Below are 15,463 nucleotides of genomic sequence, written 5' to 3' on the forward strand. Positions count from 1 at the left end.
ATATATATATCGCTATTATAAGATGTTAATATCACATTATTGATATTAAATTTCATTACCTGCCTTACACGGCTACGGCTGAGCTTTAATACTACATGTCATTGCAATTTGAAATAAACTGTATGAATTAGGCCGGTCCAAACACAACCAACCATATTTTTCATGTCAGTCAATATATTATTAATATTATAAACGTATATAAATTAAGAGAGATTTTGATATGTCACAAATAATATAATACTGATATAAATGTTTCTGTAATTTTAAATAATTGAATTTTGAGCTGGCTAATTAATTCAAATTTCCAAAACAATGTCTTTTATGCTAAAATAATAAATTAGTGGTCCGACATATTGTCACGTGGTATGTCTAACCAAACATAATTGCAAAAAATCACTTCTCTCTTTTTTCTCTCTCCTAATGTAATTGATTTAATAAACCACTTGGCAATATAGTGTTCGGACAACTAATTTTTACTCTTTATGCAGTACAAGAGCTAGTTGTATTACTATCAAAGAAAAACTAACGAAGCTTTTGTAATGTGGAAAAGACAGAATTGGTAGATAAATAACATAAATTATGCATGGGCAAGAAACTCCCACTTGTCACATGCAGCCTACGTGAAGTTTCCCTTATGCTAGGCCAAAGGGAAATGTCTTCTCAAGCAGATATTAATTAACATAACATAACCAAAATAACTTCAATTACCATCCCAACCCAATTTTCTTTAGAGCATCCGCAACGCGTCTCTTATCTATCCCGGTCTCATTTCGGAGAGACGAGACGGATAAGAGACGGTGATGTAGCCCTCCGTCTCGATCTCGTCTCGTCGGGCGTCTCGTCCCGGAGGGAGAGTTGGCGAGACAACTCGCCACGCGCCAGCGCCACGTCCGTGACGCCCACTCGCCGGCCCGCGAGTGGGCGTCGTTTTTATCCGAAAAAAAATGTTTTTTTTGTTTTTTTTAAATTCAGGAAAATTCGAAAATAAAAAAAATCTCAAAAAATATACTAGCCATTTATAGCCGTTTTTTGCAAAAAAAAAATTTAATTTTTTTTAAGCCCACAATCACTTCTATAAATATCAAATCATTTCCACAAATTAATCCACCATAAAAAAAACTCTTTATTCTCACTCAAACACTCTACATTCTTCATCTCAAAACATTATTCTTCTCCCAAATTTAATCCATTTATGGACCCATTTGAGCAAATGTGTTGAATAAAAAATCAAACACCCTGAATTTTCAAGTATCGTTGGAATCCACAGACTAAAAGTTTGTCGGAGCTCTCTCCCAAATTCAAAATAAAATCCTTCACCTCCCCAAGTCTATGGCTGCGAATTTTTGTTGCCTCGAGCTTTGATCCCACGGATTAAGACGTCGCAACTGATGATATCTTCTTCTGCTTCTTTGAGTTTTGAGATTTTGAATTTAGAGAGAGTGAGCGGAAGATTTTAAATTATGTATTTTTTATTTAGTTTTTTAGGATTTTGTTAATGTGGTTTTTATTTTTTTAGAATTTTAAGTTGTAATTTTATTTTATTAATGAAGTGTGTTTTTATTAATTGAATTTGTTGGAATAAAAATAAAAAATGAAATTGAATGAATAGTTAAGGGATGAGATGGTTAAGAGATGATTAAGAGATGTAGGTGTTGTCTCTTAGTTAAGAGATGGGGTGAAAAGTACAGTGGGGCCCATGAATAGTGAAGAGATGAGACGGTTAAAAGACGGTTAAGAGACAGCATTGCGGATGGCCACAGCAGCATAGACGGTCTCGAGACAAAAAAAACAATATCTCTAGTGTAACATTTAAAATATGAGGTGAGGCATTTAAAATCTTGGATGGAGATAATTATAAAAATAAAATCTATGGTGGTTCCCATTCCATATCCATCAACACACTCACACACCTCCATGTGTCCCTCTTCCCAAACCCAAATGGTCCCCCCTCATCAATACGATCAAATCTATTCAAATTGATTGGATAACCAACATTGAATTCCACATAAAAATGAAAGTAAAATGTGAAGATTATTTTTTCTTATTTTAATAAATTTATTAATCATCCCTCCTACATACTCCTTGTGCTATAAATTCGAGCATAGGCTATTTCCATTATTCATCATATTCGTATTACTCTTTTCTCTCCCTGAAAAAAAAACTAATTAATTAAAATGGCGAATGCCCGTATAGCAAGATTCATCAGCGAGGCGGCGCCGCCGCAGTTTGTGAGCAATATGAGGAACAGGAGGTCGAAGATGCTGGACACCATAGATGAGGAGGAGAGAGAAGCAAGCAGCAAGCAATCTGTCTCTCTGCTCAAGAATCTTCATAAATCTGTGTCCCAATTCCGCGGGTGACCATGTACTGCTCTCAATTTATGTACTAGTAATGCCCGAGCATTGTTGCTAATGCTAAGTGGTGTTCGATTTTCCACTCTCTCTCTCTGTCTTAGTATTGGCTATGGACCTAATTTTGCAGAGAGCCAAATTTGGTCGTTGTTGTGATATAATTATTTAGATGTAGTACAGTGTTAATCATTTTCACTGCTTTATTTTCTTGCTTTATTTTCACTGCTTATATATATATATATATATATATATATATAGGGAGCGTTATTCTCCTTTTCACATCTTAGATCCTTTTTTCCTTCTTAATATTACGCGTTAGATCTAAGGCATCAACGGATCAGATTGATTCTATAAAACTGGTTCCGTGTTGCATATAGAAGGTGGTTGTATGCATTACAGGGTATTATTGACATTTGACGGAAAAGTAACTGCCACATTTTGGTATCTGCGAATAATGCACCACATGGTCACGAGTAATGCATATAATTGACTATATAATGCACAATATGTTAACTGCAATGCATACGAATAAGATGTACCATGTTATGATGTTTGGACACACGTTTCTTGTTTCCCCTAAGGGTTTAATAAGCTTAGGGGCTAGGGTATAGTACGTAGACACCTATGTAATCTTCACATGGTAACGAGTAATGAATATAATTGACTATATAATGCACAATTTGTGAACTGCAATGCATACGAACAAGATGTGTTGTGTTATGATGTTTGACACACGTTTCTTGTTTCCCCTAAGGGTTTAATAAGTTTAGGGGCTAGGGTATAGTACGTAGACATTACTAACAAATTGTTGTTATTGGAATATACGTATGTGCATTATTTGGTTTAGGTAATGCATTATGTAGCTGTTAATTGTCATTATCTCAGTATATTATGCATTATTAGAGGTATTGTGTATATGGGTTAATCAACGGATTGAAGATTACATACGTGCATTTAGTAATGTCTACGTACTATACCCTAGCCCCTAAGCTTATTAAACCCTTAGGGGAAACAAGAAAACGTGTGTCAAACATCATAACATGGTACATCTTATTCGTATGCATTGCAGTTCACATATTGTGCATTATATAGTTAATAACATCCATTACTCGTGACAATTTGGTGAATTATTCGTATCGTTTTTATAATTTGTTATTAATGCGTACGTACTATACCCTAGCCCCTAAGCTTATTAAAGCCTTAGGGGAAACAAGAAACGTGTGTCAAACATCATAACACAGCACATCTTGTTCGTATGCATTGCAGTTCACAAATTGTGCATTATATAGTCAATTATATCCATTACTCGTTACCATGAGAAGATTACATACATGTCTACGTACTATACCCTAGCCCCTAAGCTTATTAAACCCTTAGGGGAAACAAGAAACGTGTGTCAAACATCATAACACAGCACATCTTGTTCGTATGCATTGCAGTTCACAATTGTGCATTATATAGGCAATTATATGCATTACTCGTGACCATGCGGTGCATTATTCGTAGCGGTTTCCAGCCATTATTAGATTACTATTGTACCCTCATAATGCACAAAATAGGACAAATAATGCAACACGGGATTAATTACCCAATGTTGATCTTGAATGTCCATTTCTCTAATCTAATGGCTGATATTAAGAAGGAAAAAGGAGGAAATATAGGAAAAGGAAATGAATACATCCCTATATATATATATATAAGTATTTCGTTGCAATATTTAGCGGGAAAATTACAAGGGTTAATTAATGTTCTTCTAAGGGGTAAAATTGGACGACATGATATCGTTTGACAATACAACATCACACATGAACTATATATACTGAAAAAAAATTGAAATGTTGTAAATTCAAAAACAAAAATAGAGTTGTAGCAGTAGTATAAATATAAATATAAATGTAAATGTAAATGTAACTTTTCATCAAACTGACAATTTTAGGTAAATATTGTAATTTTCTGACCATGAATGTAAAAATATAGAATGTAGAAATAAACGGAATTACTATCATTCAAGTTTACGAAAATCGTACAGGTGATATGTTAGTGGGTTGATAAGATATTGGAACATGTTAGCTTTCACTTTAGGTATGGGAGGCCCGGCCCAACTTCGTAGATGATCCGATGGATTCAAGCTGGGCCGGGCTGAAAATCCCACTGTTCTCAGAGGGTATCAGTTGGGGCCTGAAAAAAGAAAAATAAAATGACCAGAAATTTTATTTAGGAATAACTACGAATGTTACAATCGATTAACACTATCAAATACTACTACAATCGAATCTTACATATCCAAACCCTCGAACATTTATTGTCACATCGATAAACATTTATTGATTGCTCGAAGGTTTCCAACTCCAGATCTCACTTTCCATGTCTTACAAAACATTTCCCAAACCTCGATCGATGAATGAACACGAAATCTGGCTCTCAATAGATTTTGGAGACATCCAGGGAGCTAAATGTTGTCCAAGCATCCTAAGACAATCACAAAATAATTAATAGTTCTATTAATAAGCTAAGCTAGTGAGAAGTTGACATGAATAAAAATTTAAAAAAGTACTCACTTGAAGAGCGGCGAAGACCTTGTGTGCAATGTACTTGTGTAAGAGTGATGCTCCTCTTTGCTGAAGCTTGTCTGGATGTAGGCATAGAATTGCTTTTTGATAAGCTTTCTTCACTTGTGAGCTCTCCATTAGTTTCGTTAGAGGTATCGCCATCCACCCGCTGTTAGGCCATACGATCCGATGAAGGGAAGACAATAGCAGCCGGATATCGGATTCCTTGCCGCTCAACCACAACCTTATCTTTTCATCAACAATGCTCCTATCATCCTCTTTCTATCATCATTTTACACATTATTAATTACTCCCACCTTATTAACATAAAACAAATAGACTCACTAATTAAGGAGTATAATGTACCTCAACCCCTCTTGACTCATCATTCATCACTCTTGTGGCTGCTTAGTAATACAACATGTACAGATTCAAAATACTTAAAATTCAAACAAGAAAAATCAGTTTATTAGTTAACTAACCAAGTGTGGGTTTCTCTTGGGAGTGAAGCTTTTGCTTGGCCCACGCGATCGCTTCATCAACGTCACTCGGTACATAAGCACTTGCAGTTTCTCTACTGCAACAATCAAGCTCTATAACGTATGAGCTCACAAACTCATCTTCATCAATTTCCATTTCTTCATCAATTATTTCTGCTTTCATTCTCAATTTTATCTGCTCAATGTTAGTAACATTTTCCTCAATTCGAGGAGGGCAGCCCCCTAATTTGTTTTCACAATCCAAATCGGAAAATAGTGCCCATTTTTTATGATCGGAATCTCCGTTTCTCGTGGAAGTCCACTTGGTCTTTATGTCCATTGCTCTACAAATTGTAGGAAATGAATATTACTATTAATAATTTACATTTATTGATCACTCGATTTTTTTAAACATATCATAAATCCAAACAAAGGGTATTCACAACATTGTTATCAACTTATTTATTTTAGTTTCGATGAGCTTTGCTCTCGATTGGAATTATCAAAATTTTGGAATTGATGAGCATCCAATCATGCATGCATGAGTTTGATGTTTAAACATACATCTCCGAAAATATAATTAAAACTCACTTAATTCCATGTTTTGGTTCTTAAAAATGCACATTTTATTATAGTTATACTAGCAGTATTTACTATTAAAAAGATTCGACTACATTTTGCTATATCCAATAAAATAAGAGGATTAATTTAATTTGTAGAATCATTATTTTATACTCGCACGCACGCACCTGAGCTTCGCCGCTGACATAGCAACGTCGCCGGCTGATTCGGAATACGACCTCTTCTCCTCCTCCTCCTTCTTCTTCTTCTTCTTATCCAGCCCAAAAATGTCTATGAAGGAACGACTCTTTTGCTTATGCTGCAACGAAGGAATATCCAAAAGGGGCAAATTCCGTCCCCTCCGCCTCAGCGACGGCGGCGGCGCCGTCTCCGTCGACCAGAAGACATCGTCGTAGAAGCTAGCGTCGGCGGATATTTGGTGGGAGAATATGCTACGTGGGCGCGGGGCACCACCGAAAATGTCGGTGAAGAAGTCGTGACGGAGATCCTCCATTTTCTTGATTTTCCAGCGAGGTTTATATGGGATTTTTGTATGTAGTTGTTAACTTGTTGTTTTGGAATATTATCCAAGTCAAGTTGAGTTTCTATTAAATAGACACGGAAGGCAAATAAGTTCCCACCTTTGTATGGAGGCGTACACACATTGGTTTATTGGATTTGGAGCAATCCTAGCCAAGGAAGTTAATTTTTACTCCCTCCGTCCCGAATAAGAGTCGCTAATTTCTATTTTGGGTCGTCCCCCATTAAGAGTCACTCTTCATTTTTACCATAAATAGTAGTAGGCCCCACATTCCACTTAATCACTCCACTCACATTTTATTATAAAACAAATATAAAAATGTGGGTCTCATATTTCACTAACTTTTTCAACCAACTTTTCTCTACATTTCTTAAAACTCGTGCCTGTCAAAGAGCGACTGCTATTAGGGGACGGAGGGAGTAATTTATTTCTTTGAAGAATAGTAGTAGTATTTCATAATTGTAAGAGTGGAGAGTATTGAACCCCTATTCATTTTTTATAGTGCTTTCGTCTCCTCCATACACGTATAATTGTATTACTCTATAGTCTATACCTTCTTAGCTAAAATGCATTTTAAGTTAATTATGGATCTATTTGTTTTATATGTGGAGTTCTAATCTACATTACGTTCCACAAGTGTAAGGGTGTATTCAAAACCCTCATTCATATCTTACATTGGTAGTGATTTTGCTTCTTCAAGAGTATATTCTTAGAAAACCTTTCCTCTAGGATTGTCCAACCATATTTCGGTTATCACATATTGTCTGACCCGATCTGACTTTAAAATTATCAGATATGTAATACTCATTTTGTTCTCTCATAGCTAAGTCATTGTTATTTATTGCAATCATTTAAAAAAAATCAAAAAGTAAGAAAAAAGTAAAGTATATAAGGGAGAGAACAAAGTATAGATAATAGTCTTATTTACATTATACTCCCTTCGTCCCAACTAAGTTGAGACATAACTTTTCGACACGGAAATTAAGAACTTGTGTGGAAAAGTAAAAGAGAGGAATAAAGAAAGAAAGAAAGATAAAGAGATAGTAAAATAGATAGTGGAATAAAGTAAGAGTCATTGGATGTTTTGTTTTTTGTTAAAAAAGGAAATGACTCAACTTAGTTGGGACGGATGTAGTATTAGTTTTAAGTAATATATGAGTAGAATGAGTTAGTGGAATGTGATACATCTTTATCATTTAGGATATTGGCCCCTAATATCATGGAACTTTCAAAAAGTTGATTTTTTTTCACAAACTTTAAGTTTGACAAATAATATCACGAACTTTTACCCGAGTTTGTTATTTTCCACCAGCGAAAAATTTCAGCTATAATAATGGATTGAAGAACAATTTTGGAAGGTGTGCTTCAAGAAAACTATGCTCAATGATTGAAGAACTTGAAGCTCTCGAATTTGTTATCGAGAAATTACGAAAAAAAATTTGTATCATTATATTATTTGCCGGAATTTTTTCGCTAGTGGGAAATAACACACTCGGGTAAAAGTTCATGATATTATTTGTCAAATTAAAAGTTCGTGGGAAAAAACCCAACTTCTTAAAAGTTCCATAATATTAGGGGTTAAAATGGGAAACGAGACTCATATTCGCAGACGGAGGAGTAATGGATATTGAATATCATGAGGAAATAAATACTAATAAAAAGAAAGTCGAATTATTTATAATTTGACATTAAATGGAAGACAAATATTAACATCACAAGTTAATACTCCCTCTGTCCCTAAAGAGTATGAACTTTGGGTTTGACACGAGTTTTAATGCATTATTGGTAAAGTAAGAGAGAGATAGATAGAGAAATTTTTTTTAAGTATTGTTAGTGGAGAATGGGTCTCACCTCATTAGAGAGAAGAGAGTTTCCAAAATTGAAAGTTCATACTCTTTAGGGACGGATGAAAAAAAAATAGTGCATACTATTTAGGGACTGAGGGAGTACTGTTCGTTTGAGAGACCCTATTTTTAAAAAGAATTAAGTCTGAATCATAACATCTCCGCTTCAAAATAAGCAAAAAAAGAACAATAGAACACTTGCATAACATAATTCATTTACTCCCTCCGTATTCAAAAAATATAATTATTTGAAACGACACGATGCACAATTGATAAAGTATGTGAGAAGATTGGTAAAATAAGATAGAGGAAAAGAAAAATGAGTAAACTCAAAGAGAGGAAGAAAAAAAGTAGTGAAAGTAAAGTTAGTGGATTGTGGGGTCCATGTCCTAAAATAAAAAGAGTGAACTACAAAACTGGTCCATGGACTATGGGTTTATCTCGCCCATAGTCCCTGGACTTTAAAAATATCGCCAGATATCCCTTGACTAAGGGTTTATCTCGAAAATGATCATTTTCACTGTTTTCGGTCGAAAATACCCTTTTGAGGGTTTGGGCAATTTAGTCTTTTTTACACATTAACATTTTAAATCTAATATTATTTCAGTTATATTTTAAATCTGATATTATTTCAAAATATATCATTCATCTTCCCTTTTGTCATCCTTCACTTTGTTTCTTTATTTCAGTATTAGATTTAATTTTATAAAATTAAATTTTATTTGATTTTTAAATATCAAAAAAAAATTTAATTAAGTACAGAAAAATAATATTAATCACGATGGAAAAATAAGAGTTATTCTATTTAGCCTTCGTCTGGTTGTTAGAATTGCTTGTGATTGAATATTATGAAGTTGACTAAAAATTTGATCCTACTAAAATTTTATATAGGAGTATTTTTGTTGAAATTTTCTAGTAAATTTTGATTGTTTTCAAATTAATGAACTAAAATTATATTAGTCTTACATTAGACGCTATCAAATATTGATTATGACTATTAATATTTGTTATTTAATAATTTTATAATTAAGAAAATTTATTAATATTTAAAAATTGAAATTTAAAATTTAATTTTGTAAAATTAAATCTAATATTGAAATAAAGAAACAATGTGAAGGATGACAAAAGGGAAGAAGAATGATAATTTTGAAATAATATCAGAGTTAGTACATAACTGAAATAATATTATATTTAAAATGTTAAAAGTGTAAAAAGACCAAATTGCCCAAACCCCCAAAACCCTCCAAAAGGGTATTTTCGACCGAAAACAGTGAAAATGACCATTTTCGAGATAAACTCTTAGTCCAGGGATGTCTGGTGATATTTTTAAAGTCCAGGGACATGGACGAGATAAACCCATAGTCCAAGGACATTTTTGTAGTTTACTCAAATAAAAAGATTATAAAGTTTCTATTTTTAAGAAATGGTCAAAAATGAAAATAGTTGCTACAGTATTTTTTAAAAGCGGAGGAAGTATTATTATTATTATTGTTGTTGTTGTTATTAGACTATTGGAGTACTATTTTATACTAGCTGGTAATATCATGGTACGAATTTCGATGACATTATTCGGCTATTCCTTCAAAAATACGAAAAATGCCTGATATTAATTGATAATTCACTAGTGACCATGACAAAATAATGGAATTTTATGGTAACTGGCAATTCGTGTCTGCCACAATGACCAGCATTATTAAGAGATTTTACGGGTCTCTTTATCATCATTTTTTATGTTGTACTCCGACTTGCCTATAAAAATTAAGACTTTTTAGTCAAATTTTGATTCTTATTACAAATCAAAAAAAATAATTAAAAAATTATATACTTTTCTATGTTCACGAAAAATATTCTTATTTGTCATTTTAGATTCCCACAAAAAATAGTTTAATATACTATATAAACTCTCTCTTATATTTTACCATTTTTTCTCCTTTTCTTTCTTACTTTTTTCTCCTCTCTTTGATGTAATCTATTTTTCTCCACTCTCTCTTACTTTACTAATTTCTTATTAAAACTCACGATGTCCACAAATAAGACTATTTATCATGGTCAGAGAGAATATTTGATTAAATTCTATTCAATCTTGCAACTAAAAACACAAAAATGATGTCCATTTCTGCATTAATAAGCGATATCATTTAATTCTTAGTTGTATAATCAACTATAAATAAAATAAAATTTTATAATTTTTAATATAACCTTTAAATTATGAGATTTACTGATCAAAACTCCATGATTTTTCTGATAATCTACTAACATCTTTTAAAAATTATAAAAAAAAAAGACAATTCTGAATCATTTTGTAGAAGATCTGGATGCATATGGTTTAAAAGGCATTTTATGTATAAATTTGCAATGCTGAAATTATCAATTTTATATGGATATGCCGAAACTATAAATTAAGTATTTAATATTTATGCGACTAACTTCGAACAGATGAAGAATAATAAACCTAGTAATATTATAAGTTCGCACGGTGCAAATCTTTTTTTTAATCAAGAAAAAGGAAGTATATATATATATATATATATATATAGGTTTTGATCTATGCAAAACTAGATTTAAATACAGAAACGCAGAACAATATCATAATTAGGTCACTTTTAAGTCATAATTAGGTAATTTTAGGTCATGCTAACAAAGCATGATCTAAAACGATCTTAGCATGACATTAAACCCAAATATTATAATATGACCTAAAATTGCTTATTATGACCTTCCGTGTTTTTGGTTAATTATTGACCATTAGATCATCTAATCCTATGGCCAAGATTTGGTCTGCATTTCTGGATTTAAACACATACTTATTTTGATCATCTCCCTATATATATATATATATAAGGGAGCGTTATTCTCCTTTTCACATCTTAGATCCTTTTTCCTTCTTAATATTACGCGTTAGATCTAAGGCATCAACGGATCAGATTGATTCTATAAAACTGGTTCCGTGTTGCATTATAGAAGGTGGTTGTATGCATTACAGGGTTATTATTGACATTTGACGGAAAAGTAACTGCCACATTTTGGTATCTGCGAATAATGCACCACATGGTCACGAGTAATGCATATAATTGACTATATAATGCACAATATGTGAACTGCAATGCATACGAATAAGATGTATCATGTTATGATGTTTGGACACATGTTTCTTGTTTCCCCTAAGGGTTTAATAAGCTTAGGGGCTAGGGTATAGTACGTAGACACGTATGTAATCTTCACATGGTAACGAGTAATGGATATAATTGACTATATAATGCACAATTTGTGAACTGCAATGCATACGAACAAGATGTGCTGTGTTATGATGTTTGACACACGTTTCTTGTTTCCCCTAAGGGTTTAATAAGCTTAGGGGCTAGGGTATAATACGTACGCATTAATAACAAATTATAAAACGATACGAATAATTCACCAAATTGTCACGAGTAATGGATGTTATTAACTATATAATGCACAATATGTGAACTGCAATGCATACGAATAAGATGTACCATGTTATGATGTTTGACACACGTTTCTTGTTTCCCCTAAGGGTTTAATAAGCTTAGGGGCTAGGGTATAGTACATAGACATTACTAACAAATTGTTGTTATTGGAATATACGTATGTGTATTATTTGGTTTAGGTAGTGCATTATGTAGATGTTAATTGTCATAATCTCAGTATATTATGCATTATTAGAGGTATTGTGTATATGGGTTAATCAACGGATTGAAGATTACATACGTGCATTTAGTAATGTCTACGTACTATACCCTAGCCCCTAAGCTTATTAAACCCTTATGGGAAACAAGAAACGTGTGTCAAACATCATAACATGATACATCTTATTCGTATGCATTGCAGTTCACATATTGTGCATTATATAGTTAATAACATCCATTACTCGTGACAATTTGGTGAATTATTCGTATCGTTTTATAATTTGTTATTAATGCGTACGTACTATACCCTAGCCCCTAAGCTTATTAAACCCTTGGGGGAAACAAGAAACGTGTGTCAAACATCATAACACATCACATCTTGTTCGTATGCATTGCAGTTCACAAATTGTGCATTACATAGTCAATTATATCCATTACTCGTTACCATGTGAAGATTACATACGTGTCTACGTACTATACCCTAGCCCCTAAGCTTATTAAACCCTTAGGGGAAACAAGAAACGTGTGTCCAAACATCATAACATGGTACATCTTATTCGTATGCATTGCAGTTAACATATTGTGCATTATATAGTCAATTATATGCATTACTCGTGACCATGTGGTGCATTATTCGTAGCGGTTTACAGCCATTATTAGATTACTATTGTACCCTCATAATGCACAAAATAGGACAAATAATGCAACACATGATTAATTACCCAATGTTGATCTTGATCGTCCATTTCTCTAATCTAATGGCTGATATTAAGAAGGAAAAAAGAGGAAATATAGGAAAAGGAAATGAATACATCCCTATATATATATATATATATATATATGTGTGTGTGTGTGTGTGTGTGTGTGTGTGTGTGTGAGGAGTGATCAATTGCTAACTCATCATTTAATTGCTAACTACAACTAATTTAAGATTATAGGATTTTAGAAAACTCGTGGTCTACAATTTGCCACTTGTAATTTTCGTTTTTATTAATTAAATTGAAAAAAATTAAAAAAAAACTACCAAATTAGGGTTTCGGATGAGAATGTCAATATAGTATTTCGAAAATATCAACACAATGCTTTGAAAATGTCAACATAATGCTTTTAAAATGTTAACACATTGCTTATATTGACATTCTACATGTATTATACTGACATATTTTATATATCATGTTGACATTTGTTATTATACGAAAAACTTGAAATTTTTTGAATTTTTTTTCAAATTTTGACATCGGAACATATGCAAGTGAGATCTCGTTAGAATCCTTATGAAATTATCTTTAATTTGATATATGTTGTGCGAAAAAATAATTTAGATCGAGAAAGTTATATGCATTTTAAAGTTATGGAATATTTTTCAAAAGTTAGTTACAACTAATTTGTTGTAAATTAACTTTAATACACTTATTGACGTTTTTTGTTGATCGTATTGACATTCCGGGGCTGATGATCTAGGCCCTTAATTTGAATATATAATGGCTATTATTTAGTTATAGTTAACAATTAAGTATTGAGTTAGCAATATAACACTCTCATGTGACGTGTTGTATAGATAAAAATATCTTTCAGAGTGAACATTTTTTTAGTCTACGAACTTTGCCAAACTATCATTTTTGGTTCGTAATATTTGAAAATATTTTTTTAGGTATGTCAACTTCGACTTAATATCATTTGATCTACTTCTTTTTTTTACAGAAATACCCCTATGGCCATGAAGGGTAATTTAGTCTATTTTCTCTTTGTTCTTCATTAAAATTATTTAATTTCCCTCTCTTTCTTCTTCTCCTTCATCCTTCTCTCTCTTCTTCCTCATCTCAATCGTTCTAGTCCAAGTCAATTCTCATACTCCCTCTGTTTCTTGTTAATAGAGACATTTCTTTTTGGCACGGAGTTTAAGAATAGTGTGTGAAATGGATGGTAAAAAAAGTAAGAGAGAGTAAAGTAGGAGAAATGAAGAGATAATAAAGTAAAAAGGAGAATTATTTTTTGCCAAAAATATAAATGACTCAATTATATTGGAACTTCCCAAAATAGAAAATGACTCTATTAACATGAAACGGAGTGAGTACCAATTTGATAGGATTCAGATGTGATCACAGCTAAGGTGCAGAAGGAGATGCATGTCTCATTCGTGTGGTTGTTTAAGCAGAGAAGATGGAAGAAGAGGGAAGAAGATAGAAAGAAAAGAGAAATAAATTATTTTAACGAAGAAGAGAGCGAGAGTAAATAGACTAAATTGCCCTTCAGGGTTATAAGAGTAAAATGTCCAAAAAATGAAAAAGTAGTTCAAATGATTTTAAGTCGAAATTGACTACCTCAAAAGATTTTTTTTCAAATATTATGAATAAAAAATGATACTTTAATAAAGTTCGGTGACTAAAAAATAGGTTCCATCAATATTTTTACCAAAAAAGACGCTTTTCATTTGATGGATTTCAGTTTCTTATTCTCCATCAACAAAATAATTATCAGCTTTACACCCAATGATCATCAACTGCATAGCACACTCCATTCACAATCTTGTATTCTCTTCATTACAACAATATTTAATTTAAATTATAAATAGTAGAAGTCCTAAATGGCTATTTCCACCCCGATTTAAAAATTGCTGGTTTTACAGAATCGTTAGCCACCGGGAATGAACACTATAATAGCAAAATATCTCGTTTATTTTATTAATAAGATAAATAACATTTTAATTTTATTTGATCATTTGACAAACGTAAATAAAATTTGAACTGCTAATAGAATGAATACATGTTTCACAGTACAATTAATTTAACAACAGCTTTGTCCCACATTATTAAAGGGAGAATGTACATTTTGTTATATTGTTTATAATTTTTTGTCTCTCGAATCTTATCTTTTCTAATGTTTTTTTTATTGTTGCTTATGTATTCATTTGGATCGACAATTGCTGCATTAATGTGATGCGTTTCTTGAAATTACTACTTGTCACGAGCAAAGGTTAAAAGGTGCGACAGCTTTTACTGCGACAAAAATCATAGTACTACTTGTCACGAGTAAAGGAAAAAAAGGCGTGACAGTTTTTACTGCGAAAAAAATCATGTAAAAATTATAAATAAAGAGAGTCGTGTTATTTCCATTCTTAGAGCGTCGTTATTCATGGTCTCATACCACTTTTTTACTTTATTCTTTATTTGAGGGAAAGCACTTGTAACCATCTCTTCCTTTCATTATTCATGGATCTTACTATTTCATTTTTTCAACTTAACAATATAATTAATAAAAAATATTTCATTAAATAATCCAAAAATTACTTCTAAATTTCTAAAAATTATAAATTACATAATTAAAATCCTAAAAGATTTAAAAAGTATATTAAAAAGTATATAATTTAAAATAATACTCCCTCCGTCTCATTCAAGATGTTCACTTTTCCTTTTTTGTTTGTCTCAATCAAGATGACCACTTTTCTAATTTTGGAAATAATCTCCTCTCTCCTTTCTCTCATTAAAATTGTA

The 15,463-nt window shown here is 32.2% G+C and overlaps 1 protein-coding gene across 2 annotated transcripts; it reads right to left on the reverse strand.

The window, feature by feature from the left end:
* Positions 1–4,537: 4,537 nt before the first annotated feature.
* Positions 4,538–6,511, reverse strand: LOC121788606. 2 transcript variants are annotated; one of them, XM_042187252.1, is made up of 5 exons: positions 6,129–6,511; positions 5,383–5,723; positions 5,267–5,304; positions 4,910–5,182; positions 4,538–4,820 (listed from the first exon to the last, which is right to left on the reverse strand). In XM_042187252.1, exons 1-5 carry the CDS (start codon positions 6,452–6,454, stop codon positions 4,773–4,775), a joined length of 1,026 nt encoding a protein of 341 aa, XP_042043186.1. In that variant the 5' UTR covers positions 6,455–6,511; the 3' UTR covers positions 4,538–4,772. The 2 variants fall into 2 exon arrangements, with proteins under 2 accessions (XP_042043186.1, XP_042043185.1); XM_042187251.1 differs by having other exon boundaries at positions 5,267–5,307.
* Between the last annotated feature and the right edge of the window lie 8,952 nt (positions 6,512–15,463).

This window comes from Salvia splendens, unplaced genomic scaffold, assembly GCF_004379255.2.
Source record: "Salvia splendens isolate huo1 unplaced genomic scaffold, SspV2 ctg1098, whole genome shotgun sequence".
Lineage (NCBI taxonomy): Eukaryota > Viridiplantae > Streptophyta > Magnoliopsida > Lamiales > Lamiaceae > Salvia > Salvia splendens.